The sequence below is a fragment of the Diorhabda carinulata genome, chromosome 5, assembly GCF_026250575.1.
Source record: "Diorhabda carinulata isolate Delta chromosome 5, icDioCari1.1, whole genome shotgun sequence".
In the NCBI taxonomy this organism is placed as follows: Eukaryota; Metazoa; Arthropoda; class Insecta; order Coleoptera; family Chrysomelidae; genus Diorhabda; species Diorhabda carinulata.
In genome coordinates this window covers 10,616,202-10,639,514 of record NC_079464.1, presented here as the reverse complement: position 1 = coordinate 10,639,514, position 23,313 = coordinate 10,616,202, and the positions used below count along the sequence as shown (strand labels likewise).

At 31.2% G+C, this 23,313-nt stretch overlaps 2 protein-coding genes across 2 annotated transcripts in view; one reads left to right on the top strand and one right to left on the bottom strand.

Annotated features, from left to right (window-relative positions):
• Positions 1 to 23,313, top strand: part of LOC130894286 (uncharacterized) — a 462,711-nt gene that overhangs the window by 67,785 nt on the left and 371,613 nt on the right. The window contains exon 4 of the mRNA XM_057801000.1: positions 896 to 1,054. Coding sequence (XP_057656983.1) covers positions 896 to 1,054 — 159 coding nt within the window. The remainder of the gene's footprint in view (positions 1 to 895; positions 1,055 to 23,313) is intronic.
• On the bottom strand, positions 5,009 to 21,913 carry LOC130894287 (procathepsin L-like). The gene is made up of 4 exons (XM_057801001.1): positions 21,571 to 21,913; positions 19,017 to 19,340; positions 6,403 to 6,577; positions 5,009 to 5,427 (listed from the first exon to the last, which is right to left on the bottom strand). The coding sequence occupies exons 1-4, from the start codon at positions 21,658 to 21,660 to the stop codon at positions 5,057 to 5,059; spliced, it is 960 nt and encodes a 319-aa protein (XP_057656984.1). The 5' UTR covers positions 21,661 to 21,913; the 3' UTR covers positions 5,009 to 5,056.

Sequence of the window (23,313 nt, the reverse complement as noted above, 5' to 3'; positions counted from 1 at the left end):
AAATCCGTTTTCTCGCATTCTAGAAATTATTTAAGTTCTCAAAATTCCATGCAACTCGAATTTATAAGTATCAATTATATATATATGAAGTTCAGCCAGATACACTAATATGTGTCTTTGATCCTTCGAGAAACTATTGTAACTTTTTTATCGCTTTTTCCATCCATAGGAGGTTTCGCAAATATAATCATAAAAAATGTTAAGAAATAAGTACTTCACTTTTTTTTTAAAAAGATTAGCGCTCAGTGGAATTAAAAAGCGTAGTATCAGAACGACCAGCCGTTTATTCCTGGAATAACTATAGTTCTCTTCTCGGCATATTTTATAATTATTTTATTCCACGGGTAACTTAAGGTATAACTTAATCGTGGACTAAAAATTCCAGTATTTACACCTTAATTGGTCACTAGGTCACAATATCTCCATTTTGAACTAACATTACTGACATTTTTAACCCGCATGGGACAGTACAATAAGCTCCAAGTTGTGTATAGATGGACAAAAGGACGGTTACAATATTTGTATTAGTTCTAATACATACATGAAATGCATCATGCATACATAATATTTTCATGACGTGTTTCAGTTCTTCATGATTTATTCCAATTTATTCTAATTGCATATTTGATGAAATAATTTGTGAATTGGTAAGACCTATCATGGTAACGATAGGTGTTTAAAGATTTTGGTTCTTAAGGTCCGCTTTGTTTATTACTTACTTTCAACATTTGCTGATAACAAATTATTGAGAACTCCAACTAAATTTGCATTATATTAGTTTATAAATAATATAAAATAGCTTATTAGTATTCCATAATTGTCAAAACAATAATATCGATTCTAGAAAACTTTCTAACTACGTTATTAAACTGTTCCATTCATCTTTATATTGCAGGACGGTAGACTTCAAAGTGGCGACCATATTTTACAAATCGGTGAAGTGAACTTAAGAGGGCTAGGATCCGAACAAGTTGCTGCCGTGTTAAGACAGTGTGGTGTCCACGTCCGATTGGTGGTTGCTAGACCTATAGAATCAGCCAACCTGGAGTTTCAGGTAATAAAATATGATATATCACATTTGGTTTGTTGAGTTGAAAAGTTGAATTTTGACTATTAACATGAATTAGGATCGAGTGATATCATTAATCTGTCCATGTGGAAATCCTTCAATTCTGTAAAGTCCATTTCGAATAAATACTCTCTTTAATTCATAGGATCTTTTACTGGGAGCAGTTTCTAAGGAATATATTCAATAAGAGTGAAATTCTAATTGAAATATACATGTAATAATAGTGAAATTTCTTAAAAATGTAAGAAATCATCTATAAAATCATTCAATTTTATATAAATGAGAAATCAAGGATGGAAAAGTTATCTATTAATAAACTTGTGTATACAACTCAAGTTTTTTTTGAAATTTAGTTATCATTAATTGAAATTTCATTTTGTTTTATATGGTTAGGTTAGGTAAGGATGCAAAAAATTTGGAAGTGAATAGATAGCATAGGAAAAATTTCCGATCGAACGTCGTCACTCACTCCCGAATTTTTTGCATCAAATCCCGAAACAATGTTGATGATTTTGTACACTTTTGTTAAACAGTAGCGATAGTTCGAATCGTTTTATCGGGAACTATGATTTATTTGTTCATTCTCGAAGTTGAATCAGCGTCGATTTTTTCATTTCGATTTCCTTCATCGCCTGTCATCTTTTCCATTTTTCAAATTATGATAAACAAGATTCAAAATGTTTGAGTAACATTTATCACAAGTTAGGTTAGGTTAGGTGATTATTATAACCCATATAATATGATCATATTAGAACTTGAAGTTTTTATTGATATTGAATGATGTATTCTTTGGAAAATGCTGTATACATAAAAAAAGAAATGACAGAAATATCTATAATACTATTCCATTTTCCAAACTCCAATATGTTAGTAGGGACTTTATTTGTCTATTGATGAGAGCATTTAGTTAATTATGTCATTAGTGTCGCGTCTATCATAGGACTTATTATCAGCTCGTTCAATTTTATCAATTAATTCAATTCATATTCTCAAGACAATTTACCACTCTTGTTAAATGTAGTTTATTCGACAACACAATTCATGACTAATAAACTCATGCCCATGACAACTAACTGTATATAATTATTACTACTTACAGACAAGACGAAGTGCGGACATGATGATTTAGCAATTTCATTGGATTCATAAACGTAGCCTTAGTTGCAATTCTTATATAATTTTTGCATATAAAACAGCATCATTTTATGACATATTGTTGATACTCAACCCAACCTAACCTAACCTAACTCAATAAAACTTGGATCGTTACCTTATAAATATACTTTCTGTTTATCACTCATGAGGGAAAATACATTTCGTAAAAGTGTAAATATTGTTATTATTCTGGATGAGAAACAATTATCCGCGCTTATTTGAATAATATCAACATCGACTTTGGAGTACATCTGAAGCTGTTGCAGTATTACAAAATATTTGAATGAAACTAGGCAGCTCTAGAATTCTGATTGAGAAGTCATCAATATCGATAAAATATTGACTAGCGTTTTGCGCAATCCACGCCAATTAAACTTTTTTCATTCTCTAATTGCTCTAAATAAGATCACTCTCATATTTTTCTTTCCAGACGTTTATCACTTATCAGGATTTTCAGCGGATCAGTTATTCCCTGATCAATTTCTACCGTTTCAATCCAGTTATTCGAATATATCCTCTAATACCTCATTGAACAGTTCCAAACACATTGTTTATTCTTATTTATGTTTGATTTGATATCTTCAATATTTTGATACCTAGTTAGTTCTAAGTGAATTTTCATTATAAGTTCTGTATGTTAATAGTCACTCCTACTGTTAATCACAGCCCAAATCCCTAAGCTACTGGATTAATTACGAAAATAATTAAAAACCATCAAATAATTAATCTGACATTAATTGGCCTTGTCGTGGTCGTGGTGAAATGACATATAGCATAAGATAAATCTGATTAATAATAACTGTAAATAAATACCATCCTTTTGTAAGATTGTAAACCCAATAATACATAGATTTTTGAGTTGATTTATGCTGAAATTATATGATTATTATAATTTTATAATATTTTGGATATTATCGAAAAATACATATTTTTTTGTTGTCAAATCGAAATAATTAACATATTGCCAAGGCAATCACTCCGCTGTTTTTCGGTTTGAGACATTAGTTTTTTTACTTTTATTTCTTTGAACATTTCCCATCTTATATGACTTTTTGTTCATAAGATATTGAACAAATTCAATAAAACATAAAACATGCACAGTAGCGGGCGGTAAAATCATTGCATTGGGTGGGTAGCTTTGGAATGAGAGATAAGAGCTCGGATAACACGATAAATTAACTTTAATTCTCAGGGTTTCACCTTTATAATGGTTCAGATTATTATCTAGAAAAAATTGGAAAATAAATAGGGTTGGTAAATTGAAAATTGCAGCCTTCTGATTTGGTTTCGATTTGCTATATTCTGACTTTGGTCTACCCAGGCTCGCCTAAATTTTTAGTAAAACAAGTTCGTTTCTTCTTAAACAATTCAGAACTGAATGATTGTGATGCAAATATAAGACGCGAAGAAGAAGATATAGAATGCACAGAGTCTAAAGGAAAAATGAGAACTCAGTGATTTCAAAACTAATGATAATTTTGGTCGGCGTTCAGTTCTGTATGTTAATAATCACTCCTACTGTTTATCACAACCCATATCCCTAAGCTACTGGATTTATTATGAAAATAATTGAAAATCGTCATATAAGGAATCTGATATTAATTGGCTTTGTCGTGGTGAAATGCTATATAGCATAAGATCCCAACTTTTATTCTATACTGGTATACTTCTAATTTATCATTCAATCTTCATCTTAACAACTTTCCTATCGCTGATACGACTTGTTTAATGATTTAATTTCCTAAAATGTTTTTTGATTAAGGTCAATAGAATGAAGAGCAGAATAAAACATCTTAATACCTTCACCTTGTCTACATGTTAACTTCTATACGGTACGGTTTCTTATTGGGAACGTGGCAACGAGGTACCAAAATGGACTAACTGTAATATATTTATTGAGCTTTCGAATACTCATATATTCATCGTTTGGGAAACAATTAATACTAAATAATAAAATATTGATTAATTGAAATATTGATTCTGGTTACTGTAGGAATTTTTATTAATTTTTAAGTAAATGATATATTGAAGTTAGTCCACATTGGTGTTTCCTTGTTTCCTTGCACGTTCCCAATAAAAAACTACTGAAAATATAGCTGGCAAAGAAATCCTTACAATTCACATACAAATATGGGATAATTCTAAACCAACTCAAAAATGGGGTGACGACATTTATTTAAAGGCGTAGTTAGTGTGCGCACTTGTCAAAGTGGCTGAATCGGTGGTTTTCATATATCTATTTCCTATTTAATTCTCGTCGTAGTCCGTTACTATTTGGCTCCTTTGCTGTAATTGATAAAATTTCGCTCGACGGTGTCTATTACTTGGCAATTCATAATATTTCTGTGTCGGGTTTTGAAAAACTTTTGCATAAAGGCAGAACACTTTATGCAATGACAGCTTTGGCCTGGATTTGGCAACATCTAATATTTTCTATAAAATGAATGATTATGTTTAGTTGTTGTTCACTACAATCGTTTTATAACATTCGTTCTAATTTAATCTTCAAGTCTACTGTTACTAGTCTCGTTTATATCCATTTAGTCTTTTCTAAAATTATGATGGTGTTAGTCCGATCATGAACTGAAAGATAGGAAAATAATCCGGATCATGTTGATTGTTGTTGTTAGGTAAAATCCATATTATGTCAGAATTCTTTCTACCCCAATATATAAGTGGGTTGTTTCTTTTGTTCAAGTTATTTGAACTTGAAAAATTATTGATTTTTTTATATTATTGTACATGACTACTTTTCATAAGCAGCATAAATGATAAATAAGTAAGGTAAGTAGAGTCGCATTTATTCTACGATTCACGTTCTTTTGTTATCAATTACTTAATATACATTATAAACTCTTCTAAACCACAATAATTACGACCAGCATTCCTTGCCATTTTTATATATCCTGCTAAACCCCACCCTTTACCGTAAGAATTTTTTATCAACCAGTAATCATGACCGTTTTCTGTACCATATCCCACTAATAAAACGGCATGATTGGGATGTTCTGAACATTCTTTTTCGAACCATACTCCGCTTTCGTATAACCTCCAATTTTTGTTGGCATAAATGGCTATGGTTACTGGTCCATAATTTTTCAAAACTTCTGTAATTTCTCGTTCGGATAGTGAATCGACATTGTAATCTGTTATGTTCAATTTAACTTTTTTCGATTTGTCATATCTGCAAGATCCACGTAGTACTGAAAAATATAAGAATTATTTGATATAAATCTTTCATTATACTTTTTCTAGTATAAGAAAATGGTTATTTGTAAGAACTCAAAGTTCGTATTGTGAAGATATCAAAATATTTAGTAATAATACGATATTCTGGATCTACACTAGCAGAATCTGAATAAGTTGCATTATGGTAAAAAGATGAAGTTGATTAAATGAAACCGTTGTGTTGATGAAATGAACAAAAATAATTTTCTGAGAAGTAACAATCAATATTAATAATATATATTGATTTATCATACATATAAATATTAATATACCGCGTTTCATTGTTGTTGAGGCTCGCTCGAAAATAAAGGATTGTACGGTGATTTTAAGCATTCCACATCTTTTTATACCAATCTTATATTCGATGCGACCACTCACTTTTTGCAAACAAACGTCATTTTCTCTAACACATGGTTTTCAATGTTTCTTATTCTATATTTTGTGCCAGGTATTGTTATATTTTATTCCAAAGTGATTTTCTTGGTAACTCCCAATAGTTTTTTATCAGATTTGGGTGATATTGAACAATAACAACATATAGTCAATTAACTATATGACTTTTTTTGAAATTGTTCAGTCTCTTGAGTCATGTAATATTTAATGATAAAAAAGATAATAATATGAACCTCAACTCTAGAAGTGCTAATGTAAATACAACCATTTGTCGCTTCATAATAAGTTTATTATAGTTCAATTATCATGCAATCATCCTCCACGTTCATCTGATATTGAAGATTTTGTCAATTTGACAGTTTGCTGGAACGATTTTGATAAGTTTCTCTGAAATACTTCTAATGACCAATGTTAGGCGCATAACCGGTATTCACATTATCATATTAGAATTTCGTAAATAGTTAATAATTTTCCAATAGTGAACGAAAACAGGGAAGACTAGTCGGTAACCCGTCTCAATAAAATTAACAGTCTATTTCTATGTCGCTTCCACTTACCTTTATTCGGATAATCTTCAGCAGTGTTTATACCATTATGCATGAGATATATTATCGTATTTGGTGGATATCCCCCACGACAAGTATCTCCCGGGAAACAATCGACAATATTTTGTTCGCTTAAGGTTACTGATTTGTTATTTTTTCTGAAATAGTGTCCCTCGACTACGCCAACCTAGAAAAATCTTAGATAAATTTGATGTTTTGTAACTCCACATTTTGATTTCTCCAAGGATTACGTCAGATAAAACATACTTCTGGTTCTAATAATGATCAATATGAGCTGTGTGCTGATGATCTTAAAGGCAGTATCGCAAAAAATATGAGTACCTCTTATTAATTCAATCTGTCCAATATACATAATACGAGTATATTTATAAATATTTGATCAATAGGCCTACCATTTAAAAAGGTTCTGAAACATTATTGTTCTCCACTCTCATTTATTTCTTGTTTTCTTTTTACAGTTAGTGACATTTATGATTACTAAGCTTCATTATTGTTAACTTATTATTGATTTTTCTCTCAGGATTGCGTTTAGTAACATCTTAAGCATTATTACTTCCTCTTAACATTCCACGTCTCTTCTCAACCATCTTGGTTTTTGCACGTTCACGAAATATGATATATTTTTATTTTCTTTTTTGGTACAAGTTTTGGTTCTTCTTTTTTGTTGACTAACAGTTGCATATTATTATATTACTCCCAGACTTTTCCTTTCTATTTTTCTGTTCGTTATTTTTCTATTTTATTCAGAACCCATATCTTAAGAGTATTTTCGTTTTGACAGTTTTTGATCTCACCCTCAGTATTCTATTCTCTATTAACTTATCACCTTTTGTTATGAATTTTAATTGCTCTGGTTCTTCTTGGGCTCGTGCAATTACCATATGCTCAGCTTTTTTTGATATTTTATAGTTATTTTAATTCAATTTCTCATTCAAGCATTTGTTTTACTTCCTATAACAACTATATTGTTTTTGTCATCATGGCTAAATCGTCTGAAAATGCTAAAAAATTTGGTAATTTGATCTCAAAGTTGACGAAGAAATTGAGATGGTAAAGACTTTGTCACTGGATATCAGGATTAAGCAATGTTACTACCAAGTCATTGATCAATGCAATGATTAGACGGTTGCTGTAATATATAAATGAATATGGGCTAGCCTGGAAAACAGGATAATAGAATCCACTATAGAAGCATGAGCCATAGAAAATGTTTACAAGGAGAAGTTTGGTCGACGTTACTCTGGCCTGCTTATGATATATAGATGACTTGGTGAATAGTGCATACAAAGAGTGAACAATATAGACTACTGTGAATTATCTGAGAACACATATGGTGAACTAAGCAATTTACACTGCTATCATTGATCGGATTTTTCCAAAAAAAGATACAAAGAAATATCTAAGGGTATCAAGCTTCCATAGAAGCACACGAGAAGCTGCTATTGGGTGTATACAAAAGGATGTGCGGTATAAATTAGGGACTCCATCCTAAAATGACCTATTAGTTATACACATGTATCGTGAAGGCAATTGTAGTCTGTGGATTGGTGGCGTGATAGTTAAAGACGCATCATATTAGGAAAGTAAGGGTTTTAAATAACAGACAGCATTTAGCCTGCTTGTGGGTAAAGGGTGTCATAACTACTCGCATATTGTCACCTCCAATACTTGACTGAAAAGTACTTCTCCCTCTCTGAGATTCAGTTCGATCTCATATTCCTAGCATATTCGATATTTTATTGTTCAGTGGCTTTTGTCATTTGCAGTCTATTTTCATAATCTTTTATGGGATATATAATCTATAGTCTACATTTCATTCTGTCATATACCCGCTTATTATATATGATCAAATAAATTCCTTTTTGAATTGCTAAAACGTGGTTTGAGTTTATTTTAAACTAAATATATGCTCAGGTGTTAAAGCAGCTCGTCACGTAAGATCTGAGGGTGATGTTTCAGTTTTGTGTATTGGAAGGAATATTTGTGAAATCAATCTATTTGAACTCATCTGATTTGAAAAAAAAAACCAATCAGTACAACATTTTACGGAAAACAGATCCTATTAACTGTTTTCACTTCATCACGTTACCATGGACACATATTGATTTATTTCGTCTTTAACGTTTCAAATATTTGTTATTTCAAAATGCCAAGATTTGATTTCAATACTGACGAGAATATTAATGAAATTATAGAATCAAACATACCAAATAATACCGTTCACAGAAAAAAATTTTATATGGAAAGCATTTATGGACTTTTGCTAGGATAGTATCAATCAGATGGAAATTCGACGGCGGACTGCAGCTGGTGAACTATATTCGAAGTGTCCAAAGGGATAACAGTCAGCTGGGGAGGTTATTGCTTCAGTATTTAGGGATCCACATGGAATATTGTTCATCGAATTTCTCCAAAAGAGAGAGACAAATAATAGCTAATACTACATAGAGTTGTTGGATCGTTTGAATGCAAAAATCAAGGAAAAGCGGCCTCGTATGTCGAAGAAAAAACCACTGTTTCACCAAGACAATGCACAGATTCACAAGTCGATAGCAACGATGGTTAAATTGAACGAATTACACTTCGACTTGCTTCCTCATCCACCGTACAGCTTAGATCGAACCTCCAGGCTATTCACTGATCTCAAAAAATTGCTTACCGGGAAGAAATTCAGCGCAAATGAAGAAGCAATTGCTGAAACTGAAGCCTATTTTGATGCAAAAGACAAATCATTCTATAAGCACGGCATCGAGAAGTTAGAGGAGCGTTAAAACGATTGTATTGCTCCTGAAGTGAATAAATTCGATTTTTGGCACAAAAATGTGTTTTTCTTTATCACTCATCTATAATATATTTGACTTCTCAATGAAAGTTTGTTTTTAAATATATTTTTCGTGAAATTGAGTCACAAAACTTCAGGTTGATGTTACAATGCAATCATTACCTTTAATGTAAGTAGGGTACTTGCATAGTTAAATAGTATGTCCAGAATACAGAGTTCGTAGCGAATTTATTTCGTAGATTGAAAAATTAAATGTTCATTTGTCAAGTGTTCAGCTTCTGGTGGTGATGAATGTTTCAATATTCCAGTATTTCATTTTATCATGATTTTTGAGTTATGTTGAATAGTAACCATTATTCCATGGATCCAATAAAGAAGTGATTTTTAATCTCGACGTGAGTTGCTGTCTATCATTAAATACGAGGATGGTTCAGAAGTACCTGGCCTAGAGATAGCGGTAGTTGCTTGAAAAATATCACTGTATTAGATAGTACACAATCTACACAGCATATGTGTCAAGTTTGAAGACGCTCCGTTGTTCAGCATTTGTTTGGCAGCCATAAATAGTGAACGTTTTCAATGATTTTGTAAGTATGGAAAAATATGGTCATCGTTATGTAATACAATACTTATTTGAAAGGCGTTAGCTCAACCAATCTAATAGCTAAACTAGATTCTACTCTGGTTGAGACTGCTTCTTCATTATTAACAGTAAAACATTGGGTAGCACTCTTTAAATAAGTCCTTAGGACCTGTGAAGACCAGATCGACAAAATCAAGTGACAACTCCAAAAATATTTGAGAGAGTCCACAAAGCGATACTGGATAATCGTCGACCGAAAGTGCAAACATAGTATGCATGTCAAAAAGTACGGTACATTGCTATTAACTGGAAATTTTTGACATGAGAAAGCTGTGCGTAAGATGGGTGCCGCGTTTGCTCACAATGAAACAAAATCAGTGTTGTGAAGATGTTTCCATCGAGTATTTGGCAATGTTGCAACGTGGGTCATCACTTCACACCCAAAAACAAAAAAACAATTAAAACAATGGACTGAAAAGGGAGAACTGGCTCGAAAGGAGGAAAATACCCTTCCATCTACAGGCAAGTTCATGGCGTCTATCAACAATCAACGACGAGTATTATGCAACGCTTTAGCGAAGAAATCAATCAAAAGCGACCGCTTTTTGCAAAGAAGAAAGTGTTATTTCATCAAGATAATGCACCATCTCACACATCCGTTGCTGCAAAGGCCAAAATAAATATAATAAACTTTGAATTTTTACTTCATTCTCCAGCAATGAAGTGGCTGTTAATGGCTATGTTGAGGAACTGGGCGATTCTTATTATAAAAGGGGTATCGAACTTATTAAACATCGCTGGAAAAAGTGTGTGGAACTAAAAGGAGATTACATTGAAAATAAATACATTTTTTTAAAAAATTTTTGTGTTTTCTTTGTTGTGCCAGGTATTTCTGGGAGCATCCTCTTATATTGGAACAGCTCCGGTTCAAGTTATAGACATTGTTGACAATAGCATGTCGTTACAAAAGTTCGATTCGTAAGTAGTCCAAAATGGATTTTAATAGTGAACGACAACTTAATTCCGATTAAAAGACCAATAATCCACATATCAGTGCATCGTAAATCATGGATTTTATCGAACATGCATCACAACCCTTGGAATAGCTGATTTCAGTATTTTAACGAACGAAATAATTTTTGGTGAATTTTAATGTATGGATACTTAACATCTTAAATCGAAGTAGTAATCTGAACTCGTTAAAGGTTTCAAAAGCATGTTTGTATATAATTGTTGATTAAAAATAACTAGCCCTAAGTGTAGTGTGAAATTCTTGTTTTACTACAAATCCAGTATGTTTGATATATGCTGTTGGTATTTCGAGCATGTAACACTTTTTATCAAGAATAATTTTATTTTCGTCATGTTAGTAATGGAAGAGTTTTTCATATGCTTCCAATTTAATAATATATTTAATAATAAAAGTACCTTTAGAATATAATAATTTTAATCCCAAGTTTGATAAAACATAACTGGAAATATAGAAAAATGGCAATGATAATCGTTGCTTTGATGCTTGTCCAATCGATGTATATAATGAAGCCATAGGTTTCGATTCTGACAGCCTAAATTGGCAAACATTTTGGTGGATTTTTGAGCATATTTCACAAACATTACTATCCTCAACTTTTAGTTACTGAGGAAATTTAAACAAAAATATCATAAGTGATATATGATTTATAATAGCTCAATGTTTTTATGCTGGCATAGTTTACTAATATTCGAGATAACCTCAATAAATTTATGTTGACTAAATGTTTGGACAATGACATATTTCAGATAACATCATAAATCGTGTAATCAACTTTTGAATGAATATCGTTTGCCCTCACTACTCTAAATTTTTTTCTGGGTATTGTTGCAAATTCTATCATTTAACATCGCGAAGAAGATGAAAAAGGAACATTCTATGTAGTTGCACCGTATGGCATAACTCTAATCTTGATCCGCATTTTGCAATCGGTTAACATTTTTCGATAATGTGTTTTTAAGTATTAGTATGAATTAAGAAAAATATTTTAATTAATACACAAGGTTAGTAAGCTATAAATAACATTTACAGGATGCCCATTAGATTTTAAGTTGCCTGATTTGAATTATTTGTTGGAAAAAGACGGAGGTTTTGTTTTCGTTGTTTAAAGCAAAATATAGTTGATTATAGATGTAAGTGGATTCAACTTAAGCGATCCAATGTTATGTGATTTTTTCATTTTACTTTTTTTTCTATGATGTACAGGAGTATGAAAAGAAATGAACTCATAATCGGAGTGTTCCGAGACTTAATACAAAAAATTCTTTACTTTTACAGGGACAAAATGTATAATCTAAAGATTTTTGAACAAAAATATCCTCTTTATTTATCTTGATAAAATTTATGGTTTAGGAGATATGTAGATTTTCAGATAGTTGAAATGAAAACAGAAAAGAAACTATAATAAACGTTCGACTTGGGCACCTTGCACTTTTACACACTTCCGAAATTTACGGAGGATAGAAATAGCGTCATAATGATACTTTATTCCATCGATCATTGTGTTCTTTGTATTTACCGGTGTTGCATATACAAATCTTTTGAGATGAATTCATTGTATTTTGTTCAAGGGTGGTGGCCATGCAAATAAACCTCCTGGACCAAACCACCTTTTAGGAAAAATGTTACCAAGATGATTTTTGACATCATATAGGTAGTGGGGTTTGGCTCTATCGTTTATGAATCACAATCGGTGAATTTTTAGATGAATATCACGTAACATGGGTGGAAATCATTCTGGAGAAATTCAAAATACTGCTGACTATTCAGGTTATTACCAAAAAATTATGGACCTATTAAAATATTCACTAACACTTAACACTAAATCGATGATGATATTTTGTTTGAATTGTACCGTGAGACAAGCACTTTCTGGATGTGAAAGGGGTAAAGAAGTTGATACGTTAAATTGTAGTGACATATCGCGTACGCTAGTTGTGGGATTAGCATCAACTGTATCTAATGCATTTTGCTCTAAAGCTGATGTTCGTATAGTTCGTTGTTAATCATTTTATAGAAATATGCCGTAAACTGCGATTAACCCTAAGAAAAAGTCTACAGTCGATTATAATTCTGCCCGGAAAGCGTTCAGTATACAACATTCATGTCGGCATATTCACTAATTCTACCATATTGAAATTTTAAATACGATGTGATACTTATTATTGACAGGTTTTGAGAAAATTGACAGCAAACTGGCATTAACAATTTAAGTCGCTTGCAATTTTTAATTGAATATCACGTTGTAACTTATTTGACAGTAGCCTTCTAGATGAAAAAAGTTTTTCCTTATCCCGCTAATATGACCTTCAATAGTATATAGTACAAATGATTATTTATTGTTTTAGTTCTTCAAGAAATGTTTGATTGTGTTCAAAGTATTTTCAATAAATAATTACAATTTATGCTAATTTTCTTCAGAATGTCTTTTTATGGCACACTACATGTACATACGTAATCATGTTCTGATTTCGCAATTTTAAATGCCTATAACTCTGAAATTAGGGGACGTATGAGAATATAGAATGGTTTTACTTTTTATTTATTTTTCAATAAATGTTAATTTATAAAATATCAATTACTATATATTTCATTATTGAAATTAATCATATGCTTAATAAATCTACTAATTACTAAATCTTAATAATTTCGCAATTTGTTTTAAGCCTTAAACATAAACGAATGGTTACTCAAATTCTCTAGCAAATACGGACGATATACGCTCTTACAAAATATATGCAAGTATGGGTCAAGATAGACTTAATGCTCTTGTCTATTAAAGCTGAATTACCCCAAGAAATTGATTATGATGATATAATTGATCTCTTTGCGCGTACCAAAGCTAGGTGAAAAAATTTTTGGAATTTATTCATATTAAAATCAAAACATATTTATTTATTTATTTAACTTTAATTAATTATGTATCTGTGATATTTATTATTATATATTATATTATTTATATTTATATATTGTAAATTTTAAATGAAAATATTGTATGAAAATTAATAAAATTTATTCCAACATTGAGGGCCGCACTATAGACTAGGGCGGTATCAAGTCTAAATCTGACACTGACTTAGGCTATGAATTAAATAGGATCATATATTCAAATCGAAGAAACAGTTAGAGGAAGATAGATATTTTTTAAGCAACATATCATACAAAGGCATTAAAAAAATCGCAGGTAGTATTTGTCATTAAAGGGAAATTGAAAAATCCCAAAACACGTCAAACTTGGACTATAAATTAACAATTATAGTTATGGTGATATGACCTCTATATTACCACGGCTATGATTGTTGATTTATAATTCAAGTTTGACGTGCTTTGGGATTTTTCACTTCCCTCGGTGTATAAATTTAATATTTAGGATATGGGCATATACTTTCAGGTATATATATTATTTTTATTTGTACTTAAGTATCTTATCAGTTGCAATGTTTGTATTCACCAATATTATTTTTCCTCTCGTCCAGTCATTAATATAATGGCTATGTGTTGATAAAGAAAATATTTGTTTAGTTTGTATGTTTTAGGTTTTAATGAGAAAACTATTTTGTTTTTGGTATCCCTGCAATTGAGAAATAAGTATAATTGAGAGATTTTTGTAATTTTAGAATTATGTATGATTATATACTAAGGATATGAACTCTCATTTTGTGAATAATCTAAAAATACCGATTGCATAAACGCATAAAAATAAAAAAATAGTTTTTTTCAGTTGTGGACTTTAACTCGAAGATTTAGAGAGATACTGATAAACTGGTTGGATACTCAGATGCAATACATTATGGTTGTTTTTACTTCGAAACTATAGTTGCGCATGAGCGAACAACTCAAAAACTCTATATCAGATTATTATAAGGACTGAAAGTCTAGAAATACTTTGGTGATCATTGGTTAACAAATACTCTCATAAATTTAGTTATTTATTATAAATAAAGCAATTTACGTCTGCAAGTGTGTATATTTCCAAAAAAAAGAGGATTATTTGATCTTTATTAGAAAAAACAATTGGAATGTATCTCTAAATCCAAAAATTTGTTACTGCTACTACTAGTGCACAGAATATTCTTAATTGGAACTGTGAGTAAATTCTAAGCCTGAGTATTAAACTTGCTTATAAACAAATTATGAATAGAGATTACAGAAATCTCTGGAATAGTTATATAAAATCTGTCAGTAAGACGTGAATAAAGCTCCATCATTCGTGAAATATATGATATTGGCATGAATAAAGATTCTTGAGGCGAATAAGCATATGTTATTAGGCAAATAAGGTTTCGCATGTACCTATTAAGGTGTTTATGATGGTTTTTCTTCAAGAAATTATTTCCACTATTTTGATGATTCGTTTGTCTTCTGAAGCTAAGGTTGAATTGATTTTTACCAAATTTTATTTGGTAAGAAAGTGGTCATTGAAGCGATAAAGCTTTTAAAATAAGTTTTGGAAGGAAAGTGGTAATAAAGGAGTGAATAATGTGGCAGTGGAAGATAAAATTGAGGAAATACTACTAAGAATACCTAATTTTCAATTTTTCCACTAATAAAATAAATTATAAGTGCCATTTGTCTAAAATATTTGGCAGCAGTATAACGTGTCATTTGGAAACAACGTTGAATACGCTAGAATTGGGCTCTATCTACAAGAAATATTACCTAATAAAAACATTGTGGTAACAGTAGCTGCAGGGAAAGAATTAAAAATGAGACTCCTGAAACCAAGAATCTTTAGTATATATCAAAAAAATATGAGTACAGAATATTCGAAAGGAACTAGAAACGGTGGTAAATGTGAATGAATGTCCCAAAAGATACAGAGAAGAAGAATAAGTTATTTTTATTACAATAGAAAATCATGCTAGCACAGAATCTAAACAACTATTTTCTCTAATGAATTACGAGGAGTTTAAAGTTGCATTCTGAAATATTCCTTAAATTATCTCAACTACAGAAGAAATAATTTTCGTAAACTTTACGGCAGGGGCGATACCAACGATAACTGCCATTCACAGGATTATTGATATCATATATTTGAATGGACACTGGATAAAAGACTATTTCAAGATTAAAATAGAAGTTTTAGAATGAAGTCGTGAAAAATACAGGAGCTTATTTTTTTGGAATTTTATTTGGGATACTACTTATACATTTATTTTGTGTTTTCCATGGCTTTAGAGTGTCATCTTGGACTGACCATTATTTATTTCATCTGGATTCATGAATATGAAAATTTGATTAGAATTTCTCGTTCTTCATACATAGTTTGTATGTTACGGAATGAATTCAATGTTGTAATAAGACAATTGATCCATAGTTGAATTCATAGATAAAGTCACATTACAGTGCAAATTACAGAAAAAAGTCGGAAATTTACGATTTCCTTTTTTCGAGAACAATATGCTGTGAATAAGGTACAATGAATCAACAATAGTAGTCTCATTATTTCCTATTGTGCTGATCCTGCAGACCTTGATGTATTTTAACATCTTACTAAGTTTCAATACTTTTGGAATAATAACAGCAGACTAACTTCAATTAACGAAAATATGTGTGGACCCAAACTATTTCCAAAAGAAAAGCGGATTTTACATACAGCACGAAGAAACACCTTTAATGATTGAACTTCTCAAAAGTCACTTCGAGAAACAGATATATTGTTGTCCCAATATATGGTACAGGTATGTAATCAATATTTTCGCTATAAGAGGATTACTACTTGGGTATTGAGTTAAAAAATATTTTTTGTATGCGTTTGAACCAATTGTCGAAGCATTTTTCCAAGCTGACTGAGGTGCTTCCATAGGCGTAAGAAGAAGTTGACCTCGCAATTTATTTTTATCTGCGGGAATAAGAGAAAATATTGATTGCCAAACAAGGGATCTATTGCGGATGTTTTCGATGTTTAGAAATGTTTTTATGATGTGTACGAGCTCGCATTGTCGTCTTCTACGTTTTGTTTCCCTGATTTTTTTGAACCCTTCGGGCAAACCAATATTCTACTTTGCTCTAATGAAATGGTGGCGACATGTCCAGATATTTCGAAAACATCGGCGAAAATTTGCTTCGAAGTGCTTTGTGCGCGAACCACTTTTGTTGGATTCGGCTCGTTTTGAAAAACTCCTACAGTCGATTGTTGATACTTTCGGGATCATATGCATAGATTCATGGTTCGGTGCCTGTCATGATCTTATAGACGTCTTTGAAGTTGAAGTATTCAACTCGAATAAGTTTTTTTGATAGCTAACTGTTTCTGCAATATTGAATGTATGCGAGTGGAACTAATGCCTAAGTATGCCTCAGTATTACAGTATGTGACATGATGATCTTGCAACATTAGTTTACGCACAGCATTAAAGTTTACTCGATAACTGCTAATTCTGAATAACCTTCACAAAATTCATCCTATAGCGAAGTGCAACCACGATGGAATTAGGAAAACTAGTATTACACGGTTGGTGGTGTTTCATCACCAAAAGTCGAAGTTAGATTTGGCACACTGCTGTTGGTTTACTCCATGTCTCAGGTCAGAGAAAATGTTTGCGATTTGATTCCATTATTTGGCCAAGGTGAATGTTTCAAGTATCTGTAAAAAACTGAAATAGCACTCTATGATAACACGTTCTGAGTACGTTCACTATTAAAAATTTATAATATTATATTAGGATATGATAGGAAAATGATTCAATATTAGAATTCAAAATATCCATTAAACATAAACTTATGGAATGGAAAATATCAGACAGACCATTCTTAGAAACCTCAATAATTATTTATGAGAACAGTTCACATTTTCATTTACATATTTAGTACATCTAGTTTGATTCTTTCCATTGTAACCAACATAAAATGGCAACTCTCCATTACATAATACATTGTTCGATTAATCTTCCAGTTAACATACACAACATATGTATCAGATGCAAATAAAGGATTTTGATTGAGGATGTGACTATATTCAACGATAATGAAGCAAAACTTGTGGATAAATTGATCAATTGCCAAAGATTTAAAGAACCTCTGTGAAATAGCATTTTTCTTGAGTCAAAATGAAAAAAAGTGCTCTGGTACCTTTCAGTTTTTTATACAGAAGAATTTAACAAAGTAGGTTTAAGGTTAGTTTATAAATCTTGGTCCAGTAACCTAAAGAATGTTTGGATGAATGCAATATAAATAAAATTTCGATATACAGAGGTGCGTTTTGGGTGTCAGTATCAAATCAATACTATGTTCGAATTTTAATGTTCCGCTTTTACATCACTCTTTATTATTATTTTGATATTTCCATCATTAATCGAAGTCACTTTTCGCAATTTGAAAACGAGATATAATTTTTTTCTGGAATAGGAAATGAAAATAATTCTCATTTTGAACAACTACTAGACACAGTATTCAAGATTTTATTCCAAATATTTGTTTCCCATTGTAATATAAATCATATAGAGCTGTTGTTTATGATTTTGTCCAAAGTAACATAAGACTATTTGGAACAAAAGGAGTATACCTATAATAACATGATAAGTGTGAATGTAACTCTACAAAGAAACTTCGAATAACTTAAAGGCAACGAATATAATGGTAATAGAACAAGTAAAAATGTAATGGTAGAATTCACCTAGGAAAAATAAAGCATAAGAAAAGAGTCCAATCAAGCAGTTGGAATGTATACGGAGAAATGACTTGAGATTTTAGTTAGGGTCGGTTAATATTATTACATATTTTCAATTCAATCAAGAATTCAATATCCCAGAGAGTGATCAGTGGTAAAAGATTTTAATTGATAAGCATCTATGAGTATGTATTTATTAAAGAAGATTAGAATGTATTTTCATAATGTGTTAATTGAAAATCAATTCCAACATTTCACTCATTGAACCTTCATCTTCCTGGGAATAAGGTTTGTCTTTTATTGTTGTGCACCTCAAGTGTTGCATGATATGTGATAGTATTTTTAGTTAACTTATTAACATTTTTAAGCATATATTTTTAATATTTCAGTTACTTCGATTTTAAAACTCATAAAATTTAACCCTATATTTAACGTGATAGTGATAAAAACTTCAAATTATTCCATGCAGTCTTCTGTTAATTACGCACACCATAGAAAATATATCTACATTTCTCATAAATAAGTCAATTTAATGCAATTTTCTCTTTTTAACGAATTTCCACAAATTTCTATAATTTTTTTTATTTAAAGAGAGACTTACAGCACTGTAAAGCCAACAAGCTCCACAAATATCCTGATTTTTCACTACAGTTACAGCTCCTTTATCTTTCCAATTGAAATATTTGGTAGAATTGGAAGTTTTATTAATAAAGTCTTCATATTTCTTCAGAGGAGCTTCAAATAACATATATTTCTCTATAAATTCTTCTCCCGATAAATCTGCAAATCTTGTTATTCCTTTTTTATACGTAGTTAACCCTTGTTGGAAAAGTTTATTGTGATTTTCTATTTCTAGTAGATTTTTCTTGAAATTTTCAAAAAAGTGTTCCTCTTCCGATTTCTTATATTGTTTTCCATATTCTTCCTGCAAAAAATAGATAATAAATTCTTAACGTTCAGAGAGTCAACTGATATGCTCCAGAGAGTTTCGTTATATAGTAAAAAAAGATTAAAAGCAATAAGATAATTATATTCGAAATTATCACGACTGTAGCGGTTTTTGGACATTTTTTTTGCGTACGCTATGCTTTTATTCGGACAGTGTACTTTCCACCTCACCACCTCAATTTCGTAGATGTAGAAATTCAAACTATACCAATCGTGATGATGGTTTTGTAAGTTTTCTTCGATTTTGCCGCTGTATTCTCTACTGCTGTTTTATCCAACAAGAACATTTGTACAATTTGAAATTCCGCTCTAGGTCCTGTAGAAAAAACAAATCTCGCATCAGATCCATCTCATGACATAACCAAATACAAAGAAACCAAATCTATTTAAGAAAAAAATCCAGACAAATATGGCCGATCCCATTCATATTTCCGTTTCCTAGCTTTAACTTCAAAGAAGGTAGCAGAGAAAAAAGGTTAATATGTTTAAAGGTATTGTGGTGCCCTTTAAGTCAATTATTTTATTCTTTTATATCTCTATCTATGTATACACCCGTACACTAACTGTTAATTATTTATAACCAGGTCACCTATGTTTTGGTGATATTGCAATTTACTGTCTACGTTGGTAAACTATATCGTAATTATGAACCAATATTATGTGTCATCATTAATTGTAAAAGGTAATTCCAAACTATTAAGACAATAGACAAATGGTGAAGTTCAATCGCTGTTTAATTTCTACCCCTCGTTATGTCCCAACATTACAGTATTGTATGTAGGTTTCTGGTAGATACACCTAGAAAGACTACACAGTCAATACGTTAATAAAATGCATTATTGGCTCAAGGATTAATCGATATTGCTCGAAAAGCAGAAATAAAAATTCAAGAAACATTAACATGTTTACCAATATAAAGTTATCAGGTAAGTATTTACAAAAAAAATTGCAGCACACCCTACTTATGAACTCTGGCTCGGATGAATCCTTACCATTCAAACTTATTTGTTCGTTGCAAGATATGCATGAGAATTTAAGCGGGATATCGGTTTTTTTTCTGAAGACTAAGGGCAATAAGTCCTTCACTCACTAATATTGTATCTATAACAACAAATATTATTTTTCCTCCATATTTTTGAATCGACCTAGAATGCTAATATTGATTTGCAATGAAATAGAAAAGGTAAAACAATGAGGTCTTCCGATAATACTACCAATCAAAGCCGGCACCGAAATTGAATAGAACTGGACGGAATTCCCCATTTTATTACTCCATACCTCTCTGAAATAGACTATAGTTACTTACGGTCTAGATTTAGAACATATCCAGTTCCTTTGTAGTTACAAACAATCATTAAGAAATAACTGCGATAAGTGTTCAGATCATTAATTAATTCATGACTGTACTTTTAACTATCTAATCTCCATATCGTGCTGGGAGGCTTTACCGGCAACTTCAATAAACATGTCATGGATGATGGATGATTAATATGATTCTTTATTAAGGGTTCGGCATTTGTTTTTAACTTACTGATAATTCAGATAAGTAGTATAATCATACGGCAATACGGAAACTGTTTATTTTAGATATTAAGATATTAGTACGAATCCTTCAAATTCTTTAACGTAAAAATTGTGTTCCTGCTTAAAAAAATTTACACAATTTGTGGGATAGTCCAATTTAAAAATCCCGTATAAAATATTTTGGGAGAAATGGAAAGACCGCTAGGTGAATTTTGGTGATATTTGACTAAATTTTTGTCAGATTAAAAAAAATGGGAATAATATATAATCTCTATAAGTTTATTATGAAATTCACGTAGAAACTAGAAACGCAAAACCAAAAATAAATTTGTGATCTATAAAAACAGAAAATCGTACATAAATGAAAATATTTTAATTGGAACGTGCTTAGAGAAATTCCGTATGCAAAATTTCAGAAAAATAGTACCAGTAGTAATATAGTTTCCGATAGAGAGGTCTTATTGAGGTATTATTGTACAGAACATTATCAACCTTAATAATGAAATATTTTATAATAAATAATTTATGTAAATGTTATCTATTATATTCCTATCAGGAATATGACAGGCCGCATCCAGTTGAATGTCACAATATACAATAATACAAACATACAATACAAACTGAAAGAATTGATTGATTAGAACACATCACTGATGGAAAACTACATATGAATTATGATTTACCTTGAATTTATGCCAGTCCTCTTCTACTGAAGCCCCGTAGACAAACGTGTAAAGACAAAAAATTGATAAAACCCGAAATCGAATATTCATTTTAAATTTGCGACTTATTAGTTAGTATGAGCAAACATCTGGATCTCATCGAAAATGTGATGATATGATAAAAAGGTCACGTTTCGTTTCTCAATTGAATAATATTATTGTAGTTGATCCTGAAAGTTCACGGTCTTTGAATTAAGACGCGACAAATTATCAATTAAATTAGGTAGTTTGACGGAAAAACTATTTAATATGCAATCACCATAAAGCAGCGAATAACAGACGCAATCTGTGAGTGTAACGTCGATCAACAGCAGAGACGGGTTAAATCAATGCGGCGCCTGTAACAAATCTTATCACCAAATTATATCCAATGAAAATGATCGAGAAAATATTCATTTTTATATTTAATATTGCAGAAGATTTTTATAAATTCGAAAACAGTTTTCAACCGATACCACCGGTTACACTTGTAAGCTCCGGCACAAATCTTGGTGACTCTTATGTAATATGTTTTTTCTATCACTTACAATTTGTGGGGGAGCTTCTATTTTTACCACTTTCCAATAACAGTATTAAACTTATGGACATGGATTTTATTTGAAAGGGTAAAGATAAAAGAACTATTTTTGCTGTAAAAAATTGTAAATAGTGAAGATATGTACCATTATTTTGTGCTTGGTTTTCTTATATACCCTGAGGTACAGCTGTCTCGTCTCAAAAACCAGCAGAATTGTCCAAAATGCTCACATTTCATTCCACCCTTAAAACTCTCCTCTATATTAACAATGACTTGATGGATCTGTTTCCCGTTTTCATAGGAAATTGTTCCTAAATTTTTAGGAAAGTAGTCCAGGTGCAATTCAAGAGAAATCTCATGTACCCTAACAGCAATTTGTCGACGTGAGCTACATAAACATCACTTTTCGGTTACCACACACCCACACATTTTGGAATGTAAGCTAATCACGTTTTCTGTTCGATTTAGGTGTTCATTAAACGTCGAATCTTGGAAAAATTGTCTAATTTGGGGACCCAAAAAACTCATTTTAGCTTCGCTAAAACAATGAAATTTTCAAAAATTGAACTCCGTCACCTGTCATTCCTTTCACAAACTGCTTGATCAATCCAAGTTGGAAGTTAAAGGTGGCAAATAGATATTTTCCTTCGGGTACAAAGGACTAGAGGTAAAATTTTCTTGCGGAGGCAGGTTCTATACGGAATAATGTTTGTTTCGATAAAAATAACGTTGTTACTATAACGAAAAGTTTAAGCTTGTCGTAAATTCCTCCGCGAATTTATGCGCGTGTGTTATTAACAACGCTAGCGTAGTGCAGTGGAAATTTCTAACTGTTCTGTATATTTTTATTCATGTTTCATTGTAGTTTCTTCATACTTTTAAATAGTAACAATGTTGCCATACACTTTGTTATAAATTTTATTACCTGCTTTTATGTTTAACGGCTAAAAGTTGAAATATGTAGAAAATAAGTGAAAAATATGTGAAGAATAATTATGAGGTAAGAATTTTGCCACAAACCGGGGGTGATAGGGAGGATGGGGAAAACTGAGGTCATATTTGGATTCAGGAAGTCATCTTATATAGGAATCGTCAAGAATAGTGTCAGGGCCGATTGCCATGCATTGTCATGAAGGTATAGAAAACATACAATCTCTAAACTAAATATTTTTGGGTATAAAATATGA

Bases quoted from the DNA above. Each gene is read 5' to 3' on its own strand.
- LOC130894287 (XM_057801001.1), bottom strand. From the start codon at position 21,660: ATGAATATTCGATTTCGGGTTTTATCAATTTTTTGTCTTTACACGTTT. The intron at 19,341-21,570 runs GTAAATCATAAT...TATTTTTTGCAG, and splicing joins AGGACTGGCATAAATTCAAG to GAAGAATATGGAAAACAATA. The intron at 6,578-19,016 runs GTAAGTCTCTCT...AGATTTTTCTAG, and splicing joins CTTGTTGGCTTTACAGTGCT to GTTGGCGTAGTCGAGGGACA.